Raw genomic sequence first — 22,136 nt, 5'->3', positions numbered from 1 at the left:
TGGGGGGAGGTGGTACCAGGGACTGAACTCAGGGGCACTAGGCCACTGAGCCACATCCCCAGCCCTATTTTGTATTTTATTTAGAGACAGGGTCCCACTCAGTTGCCTAGCGCCTTGCTGTTGTTGAGGCTGGCTTTGAACTTCTATCTCAGATCCTCCTATCTCCGCCTCCCAAGCTGCTGAGATTACAAGTATGGGCCAGCATGCCCAACTAGAATAACCATTTTTTTAAAAAAGAAAAATATCAGGGAAAAGAACCAGGTAGATAGTCAGATCTGTCCATTTTCCTTCCTGTTTACAGAACAAGTCAAACTGAAATGTTAAATTAAAATGTACAGTCCCATGTGTAGGCCATGTTTCCTCACTCTCTAATTTATATTGGTCCAAACTGTATTAAAGAAAACAATCAACCCAGGTGTGTGGCACATGCCTGTAATACAATGGCTCAGGAGGCTGAAGTGGGAGGATTCCAAATTCAAAGTCAGCCTCAGCAATTAAACAAACCCCGGCTCAGAATATAGCAAATAAGAGGGCTGGGGGCGTGGGGGGGGGCTGGAGGGATGAGGGGGGTTCAGTGGTAGAGCAATTTTCTAGCATGTGTGAGGCACTGGGTTCAATTCTCAGCACCGCATAAAAATAAATGAATAAGGGGCTGTGGCTGTGGCTGAGTGGTAGAGCATTCATCTCGCATGTGTGAGGCCCTGGGTTTGATCCTTAGTACCCCATAAATAAAATTGTGTCCACCTACAACTAGAAAAATAATTATTTTAAAACTTCTGCTTTAAAATAATACCAATTATTGTAATCTCATTTACTCTAGGGAATGAGGCAGGAGGATCATAAGTTCAAGGCCAGCCTCAGAAATTTAGTAAGGCCTTGCCTCAAAAAAAAAGAAAGAAGGGCTTTCTTTGAAACCAGGGTCTCTGGTTCAATCTGTAGTGCCACCAAAATGAGTAAATAAATAATCCCAGCTATTATTATGTACCTGAGGGGTGAGATCTCAGGGATAGACACTGAATTACCAATTATCTTGAAGTTTATCCACTTTGAAAATTTTCTGAAAAGAAAAAAGAACAAGGAGTTGGGCTGTGGCTCAGTGGTAGAGCGCCTGCCTCGCACGCATGAGGCACTGGGTTCCATCCTTGGCACCACATAAAAAGAAAGGTTATTGTGTCCACCTACAACTAAAAAACAAAACAAAACAAGAACAAGATCATTCTTTTTGCAGATTATTGGTGGTTTGAGCATCTTCACCTCCAAAAAGCAGACATAGCCTCAGGATCCACCAAACTATACTTTTGATGTCCTCAAGAAAAAGAAGACTTAGCTGGGCATGGTGGCACATGCCTATATTTCAGTGACTTGGGAGGCTGAGATAGCAGGACCCCAAGTCTGAGGCTAGCCTTGGCAATTTAGTGAGACCCTGTAGCAAATAAAAATAAATAAATAAAAAAGACTGGGGATGTAGTTCAGTGGTAAAGCACCCCTGGCTTCAACCCATGGTACCAAAAAGAGAAAAAGTCATCTTAGTCCCTTATGAAAAGAATATCACAAAGACTTGAAATCATCTAGATGCACTTGAAAATTTATGATTTTTAAGATGATGACACAAAGACCTTTTACAGAGTTTTAAATAGGATTTGGAGGTATTCCAGAGTAGGACAGAGTTAGGAAAACTTCAACAGAAGATGATCTATTTATGGCTGATGTTCTTATCCTAAATAATAAATTAAGAGCACCTGCTAAGTCTTAAAGGAGTTTGTTTTTGTACTGGGGATTGAACCCAGAGGCACTTCTACCACTGAGCTACATCCCCAGCCCTTTTTATTTGTTTATTTTGAGGCAGGGTCTCGCTGAGTCACCTAGGGCCTTGTGAAACTACTGAGCTGGCTTTGGTTCTGCCACCCTCCTCCCTTCTTGATTGCTTGGATTACAGGCCTGTGCCAGTGTGCTCAGCAGCACTCTGGATTTTTAAAGAGAACCCCCCAACCCCTTATTTGTCTTTTGATCTCAAAGGAATCTGAGAAATGACTCACACAAAGTTTACATTCCAGTTCTTGATTAAGATAACAGACCTTAGGAGACAGATACCAGGTAGAGAACTGAGAATCTACTATAGCTAATTCCACAACTGCAGCATAAGAAAAAAGAAAAGGGAAGAATTCTAAAGACCAGTGAGCTCCTGCATGATTAATTTTTACTTATTATTGGGGATTGAACCCAGGGGTGCTCTACCACTGAGCCACTCTTTTATTTTGAAATGTTTCACTAAGTTGCTTAGGACCTGCTAAACTGGGGCTGGCTTTGAACTTGCAATCCTCCTGCCTCAGCCTCTGGAGTTGCCTGGTGTGCCACCAAGCCCAGCTACTAAAGGAAATTTGGTGAGGGCAGGCATGGGAAGGTATGTGGGGATGACATCAGTCTGGGACCAAAAGAGAAGATGGTGGTCCAACAGTTCTCAGGATCTTCAGGCTGGCTGACTTATCTCCATTATTTGATTGGTAGATTCACTAGAATAATGTTTTGTTTTGTTAAGTATTCTTAGTTATAGATGAACATATCTATTTTTGTGGGGGGGTACAGGGGATTAAACTCAGGGGCAATCAACCACTGAACCACTTCCCCAGCCCTATTTTTGTATTTTATTTAGAGACAGGGTCTCACTGAGTTGCTTAGTGCCTTGCTTTTGTTGAGGCTGGCTTTGAACTTGTGATCCTCCTGCCTCAGCCTCCCAAGCCCCTGGGATTAAAGGCATGCTTCATCATGCCCTGCAAATACCTTTATTTTAATGTGGTGTTGAGGATTGAACCCAGTGCCTCATAAATCCAAAGCAAGTACTCCACCACTGAGCTATGACCCTAGGCTTGGTTTTCTTTTTATGTATTCCTCGTGGATGTTAACACCTGTTAACAACAGAGACGTGAGATGATTAGAGACTACTACAGGGTCAAAGGGCAGATGCCCTCCCAAGTCCTTAACTCATGATCTACTAATTGAAAGCACCACAGGGCTGGGGTTGTGGCTCACTGGTGGAGTGCTTGCCTAGGACGCGTGAAGCACTAGGTTCAATCCTCAGTGCCACATAAAAATAAATAAAGGCATAAAAATGTGTTTTTAAAAAAGTACCACAAAAACTAGACTATAACAAGGACTTATAGAGGTTTCTTTCACTAAGAAGCTCACTCTTCTCTTATTTTATAGATGCTTGATGGGTTACTGAAAGTAGGATAAAAGCTTGGCATCTCTGCCTTATTCTTATCCGTCTGTCCCCTTTATTACTTTATTTATTTAGTATCAGGGATCAAACTTAACCACTGAGCCACATCCCCAGCCCTTCTTTATATTTTATTTTGAGACAGGGTCTCACCAAGTTGCTTGGGGCCTCAATAAGTTGCTGAGGCTGGCTTTGGACTTGCAATCCTCCTGCCTCAGCCTCCTGAGTCACTGGGATTACACACATGTACCACCGCACTCGGCTTCTTTATTATTCTAAACTTTGTGTTTGATACCTACTCTGCTGTGCACACGGGCATATTAGTCATTTGAGGGAAGTTCATCTAAAGCTGACAACCACCCGATTCAAGGCTGAAGAATCAGAGATAGGGAAACTACTGCAGCTGTGCATGGTACTGCACCCCTGGAATCCCAGCGACTTGGGAGGCTGAAGTAGGAGGATCACAAGGTTGATGCCAGCCTTACTAACTTAGGGAGGCCCTGTCTCAAAATAAAAAATAAAAAGGGCTGGGGATGGGGCTCAGTGGTAAAACCCCTGGGTTCAATCCCCAGAACAACAACAAAAAAGAGTGATTAATGGATTTTCAGGATTTGCAGGATACCCAACTGCCAGCTTTTACAATTTCCCAGACTCTGGAATGGCACCTAGAATCCTCCGGTCATGCCCCACACTTTGAGCAACAGTGCAGCCTTGCAGGCAGATGGTGGTGACTGCTCCCCAAGGTGGAAACAATCACCTCATGGGAACCAAGTTGCCTGTCCCCTTTTTTGTCAGGACCCACTGATAAACACTCTGCAAAACAAATGGAGGTTACCCCTCAGTGATAAGGATTTCTCCAGAGACATCTGGCAAAACCAGAATGAGGTAATGAGCAACCAGACCCCAGGCCACTCCAATAACAGGCTGATAAAAGGCTTTCTTCTCCATGTTTGGGGAGCAGCCGATCTCTCTCTCTCCCCTCTGTTTCTCCATTGTCTTTCCCATCCTTGAGGTAAAATCCCTCAATCAGAGCTTTACCTGGGTGCTAATACTCTTTGCCTCCAGCATCAGATGATATGGTTTTATACAGTTACTGGTATCACCTATTTCTGTTCTTATTTATTTTGCAGCTTAAATTGTCCCAGATTTGACTGGTGGGATACTTTTTCAAGTTAGCCCTTGTGTTTCTTTGTCATATAATTTAAGTTTTTCCCTCCCTTTCCCTCTCTCTTTCTTTCTAGTGCTGGGATTAAACCCAGGACCTCACAGATGTGCACAGTAAGTGCTCTACCACGAAGCTAACCCCCCAGCCTACGTACTTTGTTTCTGACAACAAAATATTCCAAATTCATCTCATTCCTTCCTTGCTCTTGTCCTGGCTAGAATCAGCCTTTCTTCAAAGAGCTGCAGGTGCTCTTAGGGGATAATGGTATTTAGAAAGCAAGATCTGAGTCCTAGGTATCTGTCTATCCACAGGTTTTGTACTGATATTTTTTCCAATTCAATCACAAGAAATTTTTGTGTCTCCCTTCTCTCCAGCTGAGGTCTCTGGTTCTCAACAACATCCATACTTACTCATGTGCTTCATCCTATAAAACAGGCAAAATAGGTACAGAATTTCTGGGTACACCTGTAATCCCAGCAGTTTGGGAGGCTGAGGCAGGAGGATCACAAGTTCAAGGCCAGCCTTAGCAACTCAGTGAGGACTATGCAACTTCGCAAGATCCTGTCTCAAAAAATAAAAAAGGGCAGGGATGTGGCTCAGTGATTGAGGGCCCCAGGTACAACTCCCAGTACCAATAAAGAGTTGAGTCACCTGGTAGCAAATACCTGTAATCCCAGCAACTTGGCAGACTGAAGCAGGAGAGCACAAGTTTGAGGTTGGCTTGGGCAATTTAGTGAAATTCGCTCAAAAATCTTTTTTTTAAATATTTTTTTTAGTTGTAGTTGGACACACTATCTTTATTTTATTTATTTATAATATATTTTTTTTAGTTACACATGGGCACAATATCTTTATTTTGTTTATTTATTTTTGTGTGGTGTTAAGGATTGAACCCAGGGCGTCGCACGTGCTAAGCAAGCGCTCTACCGCTGAGCCACAACCCCAACCCTGTCTCAAAATCTTAAAAAAACATTATTTTATTTTTTTTTTTTAAGAGCTGGGGATGAAGCTAAGTTGTAGAGTACACCTCTGGATTAAATTCCCAGTACCACACACTCACCAAAAAAAAAAAAAAAAGAAAAAGAGTTGAGTTTCTTTGTTTATATATGCATTCAATTTCTAAAGTACTTAACCCCACCCTTGTTGATTTTAACTTGTGGAATATTTTGGAATATGTTAACACGATTTGAAGTAAAAACTCCATAGAAAGATCTACTGAAAGCAGTGTCTCCCTGCCCCAGTCGGAGCTCTATAGCTTCCTTTAACAAGACTGTAACCCAAGAAATCCTCACTTCCCCCTCTCCCCATAAGTAACTCACTGGACTCATTTTTGGTCTATTCTTTCTGTATTTTTCTTTGTAAAAACCTGGCATATCCATCTGCTTTCTTTTTTCTCCTTTCTTATACAAAAGCTAGCCCAGAACTTTGCTTTTTTTTTAATATTTATTTTTTAGTTGTAGGTGGACACACAATATTTTTATTTCATTTTTTTTTATGTGGTGCTGAGGATCGAACCCAGTGCCTCACATGTGCTAGGCGAGCGCTCTACCGCTGAGCCCCAGTCCCAGCCTAGGAACTTTGCTTTCTTAATAACATGTCTTGTCAATCATTGTAGCATATTATTATTATTCCTTTTTTAAGCTATGACACCCAGGATGGCTCTAAACTCCAGGGCTCAAGCAATCCTCCTGCCTGAGACTCCCAAGTAGTTGGGACTACAGGTGTATGCCCCTCAGCTAATTCGGTTGTTGTTATTACTGGGGATTGAACCAGGGGTGCTGTGTCACTGGGCTACACCCCCCCAGTGCTTTTTATTTTTGAGACAGGGTCTCTCTAAATTGCTCAAATCATCATTAAGTTGCTGAGGCTGGACTCAAACTTGCAATACTCCTGCCTTAGCCTCGTGAGTAGCTGGGATTATAGGCGTGAGCCACTGTGCCCAGCTCTCTTTTCTAATTTTTAAATCGCATACACTAAGAGGGCAATTACCAATTTAGTGAGTGCGTGGGTGCTAGCCACTGAGCTGATAGAGGGATAGAGGAATAGAGAAATGCCCTTCATGATACCAGACTCCAAGAGAAACAAATGTACAAAAACATAGTGCTTTGGAGGCCTGGAGGAAGGAGTCAAAACAAGAAACATTTGAAAGAACTGACACCTGAGCTTGAAATGAGAAAGCAGAGAACCAGAAGGGAATTCTGTGTGTAGAAACAGTACTCAGGCAGGCAGAGTTGAATAAGGACAACGCTTGTTGTGGAAAAAGGACTTGAACCTGCTAAAACTTAGAATTTGGGTGTGGGAGGAGGAAGGGATGGGGAGCAGTTAGAGACCCACAGAGAGGCTGGAGAGCTGGTGCCTCACAAGTGGTGCAGATAAAAAAAACTGCACTGTTATGGTACCAGGGAAATGAGAAGGTCCTTAAAATACCATTTGGATCCATTCACCTTACAAATATTCAACTGACTGCCTACCTTATGCTGGTACCACAGGAGGGAATAAGTGTCAAGGCCCCAGCCATTAGGGAATTTACGTTAGCAGGACGACAGAATTCAGCAAGCTTAGAAAAAGAAGAGAGTAAATTGCTGGGCAGGCACCCATGAGAGGAACCTAACACATTTGACTGAGGCAGAGGTGACAATATTTCCCAAAGAGTAAGAGAGACTCTCATAGTTAGGCGTGTTTGTGTTTGGGAGGGAGGAGTTGGGAAGAGTCCCAGTGCTGGTGCCTAGAGCAGAAAGAGTGAGACTTTGGGATTAAAGGGCAGGCGAGGTGGCACACACCTGTAATCCCAGCGACTCACAATTCAGGAGGCTGAGGCAGGAGGATCCCATATTCTAGCCAAGCCTCAACAACCTATTAAGACCATGCCTACAAATAAAGGACTGGGGATGTTGCTCAGTTCCCCTGGGTTCGATCCCCAGTACAAAAACCAAACAAACAACAAAAAACCTGGGCTAAGCTACCTCCCTGTCTTTAGTATTTGGATTCATTTTGGCAAAATTATATATGCAAGAAATGATTTCAATTCCCATTCTCCCTTGCCCACCCTTCCTCTATCCCTCTGTCAGCTCAGTGGCTAGCACCCCCGCAACCAATCTTTGCTTCCTCCTTTATTGTTCTTCCTTCCACACCCTTATTTGATTGATATTTTCTAAATAACACTTAAAGGTGAGACTGCCTTTGGTACATTTATATATGTATATAACATGATTTTGTCAAATTCATTCCATTTTTCTTCCTCTTTTTCCTCTCTCCCTCTCATCTAGTGTGATTTTCAAAATTTGTATTTATGTATATAATTTTTGCAGCACTGGGGATTTAGCCCGGGGGTGCTCTACCCCTGAGTTATAGCCTCAGATCGCTTTCTATTTTTTATTTTGAGACAGGGTCTCTAAATTACCACAGCTGACCTTGAACTTCCAATTCTCCTGCCTTGGCCTTCCCAGGCTCTGGAATTCAGACAAGCACCATCATTGCCCCGCTCCAGTCTTTCATCTAAACCCCCTCTTTTCTCCTTTTAATTTTATGCTCCAGCCAAGCTGAATTTTTCATATCTTGTCATATCCTATTCCTGTCTAGAAATCCTCTCCTTGCCCGCTTCTCAATTTAGATGTCACCTAATGCTGGATTAGGTGATACACTTACTACTCTCATAGTGCTTCCTGCTTCAGCTCACAGATTTCATCAATTAGTTAAATCCCCACTAACTTGAACTCTTTGAGAGCAACAAGTGGTTTAATTACTCTTGTGTGCAAGGCATCTAGATTAATGTTCAACTCATTTCGAATGAATAAAGGCTGCCTTCATTGTAGACTTGGGTAAAGGATTTTTAGTTTTGTTTTGCGATGTTGGTGATCGAACCCCGGTCCTAGCACATGGTAGGCAAGGGATCTACCGCTGAGCTACGGATACCCCCAGTCATCGGGTGTAGGGCTTTGAAGTAGACCCTAGGAACTCTGGCCTTCCATGTTACGGTTCAAGGGTTCATTCTCAGGCACGGAGAAATGACAATTTAGGTTTAAACTTACTGAAATTTAAAATTTAGGATTGGGCATAGGTACAGCACGCTCAAAAAATTTTTTTTATTTATTATTATTTTTTAATCTAGAAGCACTTTACCACTGAACTACATCGCCAGTCCTTTTTGAGGCAAGGACTTGCTAAATTACTGAGGCTGACCTCCAACCTGTGATTCTCTTGCCTTGGCCTCCTGAGTCGGGGGGATTTTAGGCGTGTACTACCACACCCAGCTCAAACTAATTACTTTAATATGCATCGATCTTTTTATTTAAAGTAGATACAATGAAGCATAGCTCATTGGGAAACCTACCACCTGCCTAAATGAGCAGCGGCTAAGTCGTCCAGTCCCAGGGATTTTTTGGCACCTAACTCCGCCCACCAGTACTCAAGTGGCGGAAGAACCTCACGCCACGACGTGACAGCTCACACTGCAGCGGAGGCATCCTGACGTTACGCCGGAGGCGTGGGCGGGGCGGCCGGTCCTTCCTCTCCGCTTCTTCGGCTCCTCCCCCAGAGCTTCACACGCTCATTGTGAAGCGACAGCGGCCGCCAGTCTTTAAGGCGGTTTGAGCCCTAGAGACCCTAAATCCTTGGCGCGCGTGAGCGCCCGCGCTGCTCCTTACCCACACCAAAGGCCAGGGGTGCGAGGGTCACCTATTTGATTCTCTCCCAGCCTCTCGCCGGAGCTAACCGCCCGGTGCGCGCGGGCACCTCGCGCCGCGCTCCCTCCTCCCCGCCCCCCCTTCGGAGTTCCCGCCCGCGCGCTCCTCCCCTCTCCTCTCCCCGGCGACGCGCACGCGCGCCAGACCGGCTCGCGCCCTCTCGCTTTCCTCCGGCCCGCGAGACCCCCCTCCCCTTCCGCCTCGCGCCGCGGTCTTCTCTATCCACCCCCGACACCGCGGGGCTCCCCCCGCCCGCCAACGGCGGGTCCCCAGCTTCCCGATCCCCCTCGCTTCCCGCGCTCTTTGGCGGGGACCCAGCCCCGGCCCCCTCTCTCCCTCCCTTCCCTCCGATTCCCCTTCCGGACGCTGCCATCATGTTGAAGCCTCAGCCGCCACAACAGACCTCCCAGCCCCAGCAGCCGCCCCCCACGCAACAGGCCGTGGCCCGCCGGCCTCCCGGCGGCACCAGCCCTCCCAACGGCGGCCTCCCGGGGCCGCTGGCCCCCGCCGCTGCTCTCCCAGGGACTCCCGCGGCTGCCTCTCCCTGCCTGGGGCCTGCGGCTGCTGCCGGTAGCGGGCTCCGCCGGGGAGCCGAAAGCATCCTGGCACCGCAACCGCCGCCGCCGCAACATCAAGAGAGGCCAGGGGCAGCCGCCATCGGCAGCGCCAGGTGAGGAGGGGTGGGCTTCCTGGCGCGGGAACCCAGGCTCCAAGGAGGCGGCGGCGACTCGGTTCCAGCGGGGCGGGCCCCAGCCCGGCGCCTTGGATCCCCGTGAAGCTAGGGTGGCCTCTCCGGTCCCAACAGGTCAAAGGGAAAGGGTCCCTAAGCGACCACCAGGAAATCTAGGAGCCATGCTTGGCTCTCGGGGCCTAATTGGGGATCGGGTCTCGGGCCCTGAGGGGAGGCGGGGCGCGTCCCGCCAGCGCCGTCGGAACCGGGAGTTGGGGGGGGGGTGAGGAGGTGTTCGGGGTCCCCGGCTCCATTACCACGGAGGGTCTCGCGGTCCCCGGCTTCAGCCAATGGGGAGTCAGCTGCGGGAAAGGGTCCCCGGCCGTAGCCAATGGAGGGGGGCGCGCGGCCCACAGTTTGGCCAATGGGGAGGGAGGGACTTGGGAGCGGGTTGCTACCTCCCCCTTGCCGGTCTGGCCAGTAGGAGGGGAGCGGGGTGGGAGGGGGCACGGAAGGAGCGACTACTGGGAGGACTGCGGGCCGGGAACCTCCAGCGCGCGCGCGCCCTTCCCGTACGTGCGCGCGGATGCTCTGTCTTATGACCCGGGCATTCGCGTGTCCTGGTAACTCTTAGGGCAGGGGCTGGGAGTGTGCATGGAGGGATTCGTCTGGTGTTGGGTGGATGAGTAGTGGACGCACCACTCAGTTTCTTCTCTGTGTGTGCTAATACGATTGAGAGTCGCGGTGCACGCAGGCGCAGTGGGTTCTGATCACGGGAGGGGGGATTTTGAAGAGGCCCGTGGGCTTTAGTGCGCAGGCGCAGACCGGGCGAGGCCTCCCGGTGGATGGCTTTTGCGGCTGCGCTGTCCCCCAGCCCCGCCAACGGCCCCCTCATCGCCCTCCTCAACTGCCGGTTACATCAGCCATCGAGGAGCAGTGTTACCTGTCGATTGGTGACCCCTGCAGTGTGGGTAACAGGCTGAATGAATAGTGAGGGTGAAGGGGTGGGGTATGGAGGGAACACCCCTCCTCCCAGGGTTTGGGGCATAAGGCTACTGAAAATGATTTTTTTTAACCGTCTGGGAGGTAGTGTGCCTGAGCTGAGTAGTTCTGCATCGCGCCCCTGAGCATTCACCTTCACATCTGGGGAGGGTTACTGGTTATTGAATGCTATAGCATTTGTCTGTTGGAAGCATGCAGCCCTATCCCCTTGGAAAAAGTGAGAGGGCTGTGTTGCATTGGCTGTTATAGCAGTTGACAGCCATTGTTGACTGGGGTCTTTTTTTTTACGGGCATTTAGATTAAATGTGTTTATTGGCATTTAATGTCTACTTTCTTCCTTTTTTAGAGTATAAGAATATTTTTGGTTAATTGCCTTGTAGGCTAAATCATCAATGCTGATTAGTAACTAGTTTCTTGTTTCCCTCTCTTTTAGGGGACAGAGCACAGGAAAGGGACCCCCACAATCACCTGTGAGTTCCTTTTCCCTCCTATATAAGATTCAAAAACCTGAAAGCGAAATATATGGGAATATAGGGCAGAATAGGTGTTGAGATGGTCACATGGACTCAGAAGGGCCAGAGGCACTGCACAAATAAGGTGGGTGCCGGTAGAGTGTGGCCATTTAGAAAGTGGAGTGTTTATTCACTGCTTCTTTATTTCTCTTTCTTATGTTACTGACAGGTGTTTGAAGGTGTTTATAACAACTCCAGGATGCTGCATTTCCTGACAGCTGTTGTGGTAAGTGAGGACTTAACTCCTAGGTTGATTAAGGAATGCAGTGCATCAGTTTTCTAGAGTCACTCTACTTAATATTCCATTCTCCTAGGGCTCCACTTGTGATGTAAAGGTGAAAAATGGCACCACCTATGAAGGCATTTTCAAGACTCTGAGCTCAAAGGTCAGTGTACTCGAATTAGTTTGGTTTTGGTGCTGCATGTGAGAAGGAGGGAGAGAATGATATTTCGGGTGTGTTTTCAGTGGTATTAGAAAGTACTGTCAATCATTTATGTAGAACCTATGTTTAAAATTCCAAAATTTTAAATTTTAACTTTAAGCCTTTGCTGAGTCCTATGGCTGATGTTGAATACAGGCACATGAGAATGAGATGTAGGGCAAAATATGGAAAGGGTTAAGAGAAATACAAGTCATATTTTGCCTTTGCATTTCTTGATACTGACCCTTGGGTGTTGGGGAATGGGGCTTTTGTAGTTTGAACTGGCAGTAGACGCTGTACACCGGAAAGCATCTGAGCCAGCAGGTGGCCCTCGCAGAGAAGACATTGTAGACACCATGGTGTTTAAACCGAGTGATGTCATGCTTGTCCATTTCCGGAATGTTGACTTCAATTATGCTACTAAAGGTATTATAGCTCTAGGCTATTGTGTCAGGCTTTGTAGAGGGAAGTTTGTGTGCAGGTGGAATGTATTAACTTTTTCTTTACTACCCTTCATAACTAAGGGACATGGCTGAATTTTTCTTCTTGAAAATGTGTCTTGATATCTAATGTATGGTGGGGCAAATTCTGGCCTGTGTTGTGGTACTTCATATTTTCTCTGGTTAGTTTTCAACTTACTATTCCTTTTGAACTATCAAGATCAGGGTTTTCATGCTCTGCCCTACCTTCCATGCCCCATAAGAATAGATACCCTAAATTTGGGTTTGTTGGAATACCTTTGTTTCTGAACTATTTATGAGGGGAGGGGGTAAAGGTGAGGGGAAAGAAAGCTGTCAAATGTCACCTGACTCCTTCTGATCTTCAACTCTGCCCCCACAGACAAGTTCACTGACTCAGCCATTGCCATGAACTCGAAGGTGAATGGGGAGCACAAAGAGAAAGTGCTTCAGCGCTGGGAGGGCGGTGACAGCAACAGTGATGATTATGACCTCGAGTCTGACATGGTATAGTTTCCTTCCTTGAGAACCGGGCAGCTACAGTGTGGGTTGATGACAGTGACATTGTTGGAACAAGGAGTTGATTCTTGAAAATGAGGGAGGAAAATATTGACTGCTGCTTTTTTTTTTTTTTTTTTAAATGTGTTTATTGGCATTAAAATGTGTTTATTGGTCAAATAGAAAACAGCTAAACAAAAGTACCAGTTCTTTTAATTCTTTGTAATTGACAATGATTAACTTTGCTTTATGGCATTATTTTTTCCAATATGACAAAAAGTAGAAGTGAGATTGACTAATGTAGACCCATTTGTCTTTGTAAAATGACTACCTTCATACTTTTAGAATCTTCTGAATGAAAAATTTGTTTAATTTGTACAAAAGTCTTTTTAATTCGAACTTTTCATACTCATACACAGGTCTAGTTGGTTGCTTTTTAAGTATTTTTTTTAGTGGTTGATAGATCGTTATTGTATTTACATGCGGTGCTGAGAATCGAACCCAGTGCTTCACACATGCCAGGGGAGTGCCTTATCGCTGAGCCCCAGCCCTAGTTGGTTGTTTTTAATACTATATACATGTATCGGTGTATATACACAACAAATTGTATTTCTTCTTTTACTTATCTGGTTTGTTACCATTATTTTGCTATTAAAACCCACACTGTAGTCTCACTGGGCACAGCTGTGCACTCCTGTAATCCCAGTGGTTTGGGAAGCTGAGACAGGATGGTCACAAGTTCAGGGCCAGCCTTAGTAACTTGGCAAGGCCCTAAGCCATGTGGCGAGATTCTGTCTCAAAAAATAAATAGGGCCCCTGGGCTAAATTTTCCAGTACCAAAAAGAAGAAAAAAAAATAGCATCTTTTTGAATGTGGTAGTGCACATCTGTAATTCCAGTGGTTCAGTAGACTGAGTCAAGGAATTACAAGTTTTGAGTCTAGCCTCAGCAACTTAATCAGACCCTGTCTCAAAATAAAAAGGACTAGGGATCTTAACTCAATGTTAAAGCACTTCTGGGTTCAGGCCCCAGTACTGCTTGCCCAATAGTGTCATACTGGACCTTAGAACATGTATTTCCATACATACAAGCTAGAATTTTTCAAGAACATAAACCTGGAAATGGATTTGTTAGGACTTTCCACTTACATTAGTTATTGCCTATTTATGCTACAAATTGGCATTATTAGTTGATGCTCTCACCAGCCCTGTACTATTATTACATTCTTGGATTGGTTACATTTTTGTTCTTTACCAGGTGGAAAAACCAGTTTCCTTTTCTTGCTGAGTTTTAAAACATTCTCCCTTTCCCTTCCCTAGTCCAATGGATGGGACCCCAATGAAATGTTCAAGTTCAATGAGGAGAACTATGGTGTAAAGACCACCTATGATAGTAGTCTCTCTTCTTACACGTGAGTATTTTGGTGCTTCCAGGAGGTACAGTTGGGGTTGTGGGGTCACTGACAGAAGGCAGATCTCTAGGTGGAACATAGTTTTTACGCATGCTTTTCTGAGTATCTAGGTAACCCTCCCCCTTTCCTTTCCTGGCTGCCTTATGAACTGCTCCCTGAAAGGTATTCTGATTCCAGGCCACCCATGTATAGAACTAGCTACTTGCTTATTCATCTACCCATATCTTTTCTCTAGAGTATAAAAAACATAAGCAGGGGCTGGGGATGTGGCTCAAGCGGTAGCGCGCTCGCCTGGCATGCGTGCGGCCCAGGTTCGATCCTCGGCACCACATACAAACAAAGATGTTGTGTTCACCAAAAACTAAAAAATAAATATTAAAAAAATAATAAAAAACATAAACATTATATTTAGGATATGCTAGCTGGGCATGGTGGTGCATTCATGTTATCCCAGCTCATCAGGAGGGTGAGACGGGATGATGGCAAGTTTAAGGCCAGTTTGGGAAACTTTGTGACATCCTGACTAAAAGTAAAAAGGCCTGGTGGCAGAGCACCCTTGGGTTCAATCACCTGAGCTGAAAAGAAAGATTTTGAACGTAACTTGGTTCTCTGCCTAATACCCAGTAAATACTCATTTAAATATTTGTTGACTGGGATGGTGTGTGGCTCAGTGATAAAGCACTTAACTAGCATCATAGGACCCTAGGTCTGATCCCCAGCACTGCAGAAGAGAAAGTGTTATTGAAGGAATTAAGTACCGTATGCCTGAATGCCTGAAGTGGTTATGGGACTGATAGGAATGTTTTCCATTTTCTTCTTTTGTTCCCTGGTGGGTGATGGGATATGGTGGTCTGTGGGTGTTTGCTCAGGGTGCCCTTAGAAAAGGACAACTCCGAAGAGTTCCGTCAGCGGGAGCTGCGTGCAGCCCAGTTGGCTCGGGAGATTGAGTCAAGCCCGCAGTACCGCCTGCGGATCGCCATGGAGAATGACGACGGGCGCACTGAGGAGGAAAAACACAGTGCAGTTCAGCGGCAGGGGTCAGGGCGAGAGAGCCCCAGCTTGGCATCCAGGTATTTATGGGGGCAGCCAGGACTCTTTGAGGCTCAACAAATAGGATTCACGACGTGGTCTAAGACCTTTGTACAGTTTGTTAAATCTCACCACTTTGTTAGATAAAAGTTAATGCCTTGTTATTCTCAATTTTTAAGTTAGGAGACTGAAACTAGGGAGATAATTTGCAACAAGGCCAAGGCGAATAGATTTAGAAAAAAAGAGCCTTTAAAAAAAAAAAAAGTTATACTGTGTTTTTTCTGTTTATCAAAATGAAATCAGCTGGGCATGGTGGTGCATGCCTGTAATCCAGCACCTCAGGAGGCTGAGACTGGAGGATTGCGAATTCAAAGCTAGCCTCAGCAAAAGCAAGGCTTGAAGCAACTCAGTGAGACCCTGTCTCTAAATAAACTACAAAATAGGACTGGGGATGTGGGGATGTGGCTCAGTTGCCGAGTTGGTGAGTGCCCCTGAGTTCAATTCCCATCCCCCCCCGCCGCGCCAAAAAAATAAAAAATAAATCAAACTGTACCATCAGTTTCTCGTGAAAGCTTCTCCTTAATGTAATCTGATTCCTCCTAAGAGTCAGGAGTGGTAGAATTGTGGAGCATTGACCACAATTGTTTGGGTCAGGGTTCATGTAACACAAGGTCATAAGCCTATAGCCTCAACATTTAACTCTGTGATTTTCAGGTAGAATAGTGACAAAAGCTAGAGCCAGGAAGTGTGTCCACAGGGGGACTTCAGAAAGGTCTCATGTTGCCAATTTGTGTGAGGTATTCTTGGTACTGGGAATTGAAACCAGGTCCTCACATGCTAGGCAAGTGGGCAAGTGCTCTACTGTTGAGCTACATCCCTAGCCAAAATGTGTGGGTTTTGCGGCTGCCTTCCCTTATTTAAACTCTTTTCCCAGGGAGGGCAAGTATATCCCTCTGCCTCAACGAGTTCGAGAAGGTCCCCGGGGAGGAGTTCGGTGCAGCAGTTCTCGGGGTGGCCGGCCTGGCCCTAGCTCTTTGCCACCTCGTGGCCCTCATCATCTTGACAATAGTAGCCCTGGCCCAGGTTCTGAGGCACGTGGTATCAATGGAGGTGAGTTATAAAGCAGACGTATGACAGATGGGATGGAAAGAAAGTGGAAAAGGTGATTGAAAGGATTTAGACCATTTGGAGAAGATGATGAGTTGGTGATAATGCAGGTTCTCTGTCCCTTCATATTCTCTGTCTTTTGAAAATAGGTCCTTCCCGCATGTCCCCCAAGGCACAGCGCCCTCTGAGAGGTGCCAAGACTTTGTCTTCACCCAACAGCAGGCCTTCTGGAGAATCTTCTGTTCCACCTCCTCCTGCAGGTAAAGCTTCAGTGCTGTTATATGAAGAAATGGGTAGAAATTTGTACAGGGAGATAAACATGTCCCTTGGAATGCTGGGATGGGAGAATAAATTGTTTTAGAGAGCTTGTTCTTATCCTTTAGGCGAAGAAATTTTTCAGTTTTCCTAGTATGAAATCTAACCTAGCAGTTCATGGGTTGTATATTGGCTGACAGGTGTCTCTTTTTTTTTTTTTTTTTTGGTTTAGATTTGAATTTGACCAACAGTTTTAAAACATGACAAGTCACAGAAATTTTTAAGACCATTTTTTAAATACGTGAAATTCTTCCAACACTGAGCCTGTCTTACTGCACAGCTCTAGCTGGCCCAGAAGCACACCTGTTTCTTTTAAGCATTCCAGCCCTTCATGGTGCCCTTGAGGCTATTAACCTGCTTTCTGTTATCTACCTTGGCCTTGGTTTGAGGTGTAATAAATGTGTATGCTTTGGGTTTTAGTAAGTTTCCTGTACTTGCTGCTTATTGACCAGCAGTAACCATTGTACAGCTCTCCCTTTTCTTCCAGTGGGCCGGATGTACCCTCCACGCTCTCCCAAGTCTGCTGCCCCTGCCCCAATCTCTGCTTCCTGTCCTGAACCTCCTATCGGCTCTGCAGTGGTGACCTCTTCAGCCCCTATCCCTGTAACATCATCAGTTGTGGATCCTGGAGTGGGTTCCATTTCCCCAGCTTCTCCAAAGATCTCACTGGCCCCCACTGATGGTAAGAGTCAGATGGTTGAGTGCTGTGGACAATGTAAAATGTGGCCCTGGACAGGAGGACCTTCAGGCATCTCTCTCTTTCCTTGTCAGTAAAAGACCTCCCAACCAAGGAACCTGGCAGAACTCTGGAATCCCAGGAGCTGCCCCGGATAGCTGGGAAAGGTGAGTGCGGTTTGTTGTGCTGCGGTCTGATGCCCCTTTGTTGAGGAGAGCATTTCAGGAAGTTTGTTGGGATTCAGGAACAGACATTTATCTGTTACCCCTTCACTTATAATTATTTCTTTGGAATTCTCCTCATTTGTCTTTGGTTTCTTGTCCTTGAGCTACTAGTATTGTGTAGACACCTTTGAGAAAGGTGTATGTTATATTTTCTCCTTTTTCCATCATTTTTTTCATAGTCCCTGGCCTTCAGAATGAGCAGAAACGATTTCAACTAGAAGAACTGAGAAAGTTTGGGGCCCAGTTTAAGGTACATGAAATGTGGAAATGAATTGGATGTCAGCAGGGGGTATGGAGGATTTATAGAAGAGACAAAAGGGTCAGCTGGGTAGAAGAGATGAACTGAAGCTGACAAGAGGAGTCCAGCCTGGGATCTGGATCATGATACATATCTTTCTTTTTCCAGCTTCAGCCCAGTAGTTCCCCTGAGACCAGCCTGGATCCTTTTCCTCCTCGGATTTTAAAGGAGGAGGTCAAAGGGAAGGAGAAGGAGGTTGATGGTCTATTGACTTCAGAACCTATGGGGTCCCCAGTCTCATCTAAGACAGAATCCGTATCGGATAAGGAAGACAAACCCGCCCTGGCACCAGCAGGAAGCACTGAGGGGCCAGAGCAGCCCCCACCACCTTGCCCAAATCAAACTGGCAGCCCCCCGGTGGGGCTCATCAAGGGAGATGACAAGGATGAGGGCCCTGTTGCCGAGTAAGTGAGGTGGGGAGCTGGGTGGATGTCGGGTGGTGAGGGGAAACCATGAGGACTTAACTTAATTTTATCTCACAGACAAGTAAAGAAGTCAACGTTGAACCCCAATGCCAAGGAGTTTAATCCCACAAAGCCTCTGCTGTCTGTGGTGAGATGGGCATGAAGAGTGGGGACTTGGGTTTCCATGAGGGAATTTTGGGAGCAGGCACTACACAGTGGAGGGGAGCACTTCATTGCCAGGACCACTGGGCTGTCCAGCAGTGCAAAGGAGATAATACAGAAGTGTAGAGCAGCAGCAGTTATGCTGGTTTGGGAAGAAAGAAGTCTCGAGGGTTGGGTGAATCTGATAGGCTTTAGTTTCTCCAAGAAGTTCTTAGCATTTGGAGTATTTGAGCGAGACTGTTTGAAGCTTGGGCTTCATTTAGACTGACTTGGCTTGAACCTGTATGCTTACATAGTTTATAGGTCTTGGACAAGCCATTTAATCTGTTTTCCCACCTGTAATTTGTGAATGCCCATGTTAGGGTTTGATGGGAAGTTTAGAATGTGCAAAATGTGTTTGTCACACGACATTGTGAATGGCTGTTACGGCCAGGGTAGGAGTGGGGATATAGAAATAAAATGTTGTCCTCCCTTGTCTCTTAACAGAACAAATCCACCAGTACCCCAACTTCTCCAGGGCCCCGAACTCATTCAACTCCCTCCATCCCGGTGCTGACAGCAGGCCAGAGTGGGCTCTACAGCCCCCAGTACATCTCCTACATACCTCAGATCCATATGGGACCAGCTGTACAGGTAGGAGAGAAGAACCTTGGGGCCTAGGGTAAGAGAAGTAGAGTTTTGTTGGGCAGACCAGGTCAGGCCAGTCCTGAATGTCAATAAACAAGCCAAGCTTCATGTGTCCTTGTCCTAGGCACCTCAGATGTATCCGTATCCTGTATCCAATTCGGTGCCTGGGCAGCAGGGCAAGTACCGAGGAGCAAAAGGTGAGCAGGGTGAGGAGGGGCAGTTGGTGGGGCTGCCTGGTACCTCCTGGCAGATGGAGCTTGAGCTCTGCACTCTTTTCCTGCCACCCTCAGGCTCCCTCCCGCCCCAGCGCTCAGACCAACACCAGCCAGCCTCAGCCCCTCCGATGATGCAGGCTGCTGCAGCTGCTGGCCCACCTTTGGTGGCTGCTACACCTTATTCTTCCTACATCCCCTACAACCCGCAGCAGTTCCCAGGCCAGCCTGCTATGATGCAGCCTATGGCCCACTACCCCTCACAGGTAACCATGGCACAGGAGGGAAAGGGGGGTGGTACAGAGCCCTTGCAAGGGATCCCACCTTCTCCGTCTCCACCTCACTTGGGTGAGGGAGATAGTTGCATGATTGACTGTCAGACTTGTGCTGAAATCCAGGCTCTAACAGGGCTTAATGCTTATAACAGTCATTGAACACCTACTTCTGAGTTTATTCTTCTGAAGTGTAAATGAATTAGCATCTGCTTGAAAGTATTACTGTAAACCTTGAATAAATAAGGTATCTGCTAAGGCCCAAGCAGTGCTATGCACACGTTGACCAACTTCCCTAGTTGGCTGAACTAAATTCTTTCTGTCCCATTAGCCGGTGTTTGCCCCCATGCTTCAAAGCAGCCCACGCATGCTGACGTCGGGTAGCCATCCCCAGGCCATTGTGTCATCCTCCACTCCTCAGTACCCTTCTGCAGAGCAGCCCACCCCCCAAGCCCTCTATGGTGAGTTCTGTGCTTTTCCTGTCTGCTCTGGGCTGTACCTAGTGGCTTCTGGCGTGCTCAGCATTGGTTCTCTCCTTCTTCCTCTGCAGCCACTGTTCACCAGTCCTATCCACACCATGCCACGCCACTCCATGCCCACCAGCCACAGCCGGCCACCACACCTACTGGGAGCCAGCCGCAGTCACAGCATGCGGCCCCCAGTCCCGTCCAGGTGCCTGCTCTTGGGAATCTGAATGGTTGGGGCAGGAAGGGTGGCTAGAAGAATAGAGAGCCTGGCATTATTTCCCATTTGGAGATTGGGTCAGAAGTGATTGGCCTGGTACCAGAGGAGTACATGGCACTCATATTTCCCTTCACCTTTCCAACAGCACCAGGCGGGGCAGGCCCCACACCTGGGCAGTGGACAGCCACAGCAGAATCTGTACCACCCAGGGGCCCTGACAGGCACGCCGCCCTCTCTGCCACCGGGACCTTCTGCCCAGTCCCCTCAGAGCAGCTTCCCCCAGCCAGCTGCTGTGTATGCCATCCATCCCCACCAGCAGCTGCCCCACGGCTTCACCAATATGGCCCATGTTACCCAGGTAAGCACCCAAGGGACTGATCCGGCTGGGTCTCTGTGCCAATGGAAATGAGCCTTGACATTGTCCTTTTCCGGAGACACTATACCTCTTGCAGGAGTATCCCCAATGCTAGGATTCTCGGGTTCCATCTCAGACTTCTGTGGTTCTCCTAGCTGCTTTTTCTCCTTGACAGGCCCATGTCCAAACTGGAATCACAGCAGCCCCGCCCCCTCACCCTGGGGCTCCCCACCCGCCCCAGGTGATGCTGCTGCACCCACCCCAGAGCCATGGGGGGCCCCCCCAAGGCGCGGTGCCCCAGAGTGGGGTGCCTGCACTCTCAGCTTCCACACCCTCACCCTACCCCTACATCGGACACCCCCAAGGTGAGCAGCCTGGCCAGGCGCCTGGATTTCCAGGAGGAGCCGATGACAGGATTCGTGAGTTCTCGTTAGCTGGGGGAATTTGGCATGGAAGAGCTGAGGGGCTGCAGGTGGGGCAGGATGCACGGGTTCTGGGTGGGGAGTGAGGGGTCTTGGAGGCAGGGCTGTCCCACAGGGCGCCCGCCGACCTGCACCTGTCTGTGAAGTATGTAGGGTGGGCAGAAGCCACAGTCGCCGCCGCCAGGGGCTTGCTCCTGGCTCTGTCCTTTGCTTCCCTCCGTCCTCGCTCAGTTGTGATCCAGCAGCCCCCCTCCCCACTGCCTCCCCAGCTCTCAGTGACCCCGACTGTCTCCTGACTTAGCCGAGGTAAGGTCAGCGCAGCAGACAGGGCCAGACTGGGGTGTGGGGGGCTGAGCTGGGCACACGAGTAAGGGCTCTGGCTTACTGGGAAACAGCGATTGACCTGTGCTTCTGACAGCCCCATGAGACACCTTGAGGAGGCCGCTCCTACCCACACACCCCCACAGCCCCTGGACGCATTGATGAAGGGACAGCTGCTTGGGTTCTAATGCTCCTGCTCTCTTCTCTTTCCCCTCCAACCAGTTCAATCTCATCCCTCCCAGCAGCTCCCCTTCCACCCCCCGGGGAACTGAAGATTGTCCTGGCCGCGACCTGAGACCTCCATGAGTGGAGGGAAGAGTGATCTATGTCTCTTCCCCCAGCAGCTCGGACCAGTCCCAGCCCCCCAACCCCCCCCTTTCCCCTGGGGGAGCTGGGGAATTCCTGCCAAGCACCTTGAATGGGAGGGGCCTCAAAGTGGGCAGGGCCAGGGTCCTGCAGGGGTGGGGGGTTCCTGCTCTGCCCCTGCCTGTTCCCACCCAATCTTGCCCTCCCATCCTCTCATCTATTCCTCCCTCCCCCCGCTGGAGACGGAAGATCTTTTATTTTCTATTATTTATAACCTCAGACTTGGGCCCCCTGTTCTTTCTTCCCCATTAACTTGAGTGACCTGCGTGAGAGACAGACAGATGCCCCACAAGGATGGTTGGACAAGGACTTTTACTTTTTATTACATAAAAATATTAAAAAATAAATAAAAAAAATAAAATTTTAAACTAACTTAACTTATAGTTTGCTCTTTAGAGATGAGAGGTTGGTCATAGTTTAGTCTTAGGTGATACTAGGATTACATTCATCATGTCACCTGTTCTCCTTTTGTCTAAAGTAGCAGTTTCTCTGAACCTAGGATAAGGAACCACCTCGAGTTGTGTGCTGTTCATTTGAAAAGTGAGTTCCAGTCTTAATGTGGAGTTGTGATTATTGATGGAGTTTTTGTGTTACTGGATGGTGAAAAGTACAAGTATCAGGGGAGTAGT

At 47.4% G+C, this 22,136-nt stretch overlaps 1 protein-coding gene across 10 annotated transcripts; it reads left to right on the top strand.

Moving 5' to 3' along the window:
- The first annotated feature begins 9,191 nt into the window (after window positions 1-9,191).
- On the top strand, window positions 9,192-21,884 carry Atxn2l (ataxin 2 like). Of its 10 annotated transcripts, none has more exons than XM_071605639.1 (23): window positions 9,193-9,731; window positions 11,167-11,203; window positions 11,415-11,471; window positions 11,560-11,631; window positions 11,943-12,093; window positions 12,508-12,632; window positions 13,942-14,033; window positions 14,903-15,103; window positions 15,997-16,172; window positions 16,319-16,429; window positions 16,972-17,166; window positions 17,256-17,327; window positions 17,564-17,634; window positions 17,791-18,086; window positions 18,165-18,234; window positions 18,735-18,881; window positions 19,000-19,072; window positions 19,166-19,353; window positions 19,691-19,820; window positions 19,910-20,031; window positions 20,189-20,401; window positions 20,574-20,817; window positions 21,364-21,884. In XM_071605639.1, the coding sequence occupies exons 1-23, from the start codon at window positions 9,436-9,438 to the stop codon at window positions 21,411-21,413; spliced, it is 3,189 nt and encodes a 1,062-aa protein (XP_071461740.1). In that variant the 5' UTR covers window positions 9,193-9,435; the 3' UTR covers window positions 21,414-21,884. The 10 variants fall into 10 exon arrangements, with proteins under 10 accessions (XP_071461742.1, XP_071461740.1, XP_027804179.2 ...); XM_027948378.3 differs by having other exon boundaries at window positions 16,954-17,166; window positions 20,574-20,763; XM_071605638.1 differs by having other exon boundaries at window positions 16,954-17,166.
- Window positions 21,885-22,136: the final 252 nt, after the last annotated feature.

The sequence above is a fragment of the Marmota flaviventris genome, chromosome 19 (genome assembly GCF_047511675.1).
Source record: "Marmota flaviventris isolate mMarFla1 chromosome 19, mMarFla1.hap1, whole genome shotgun sequence".
NCBI lineage: Eukaryota > Metazoa > Chordata > Mammalia > Rodentia > Sciuridae > Marmota > Marmota flaviventris.
Note: the sequence above shows the minus strand (reverse complement) of the source record. Positions and strands in the feature narration are given on the sequence as shown.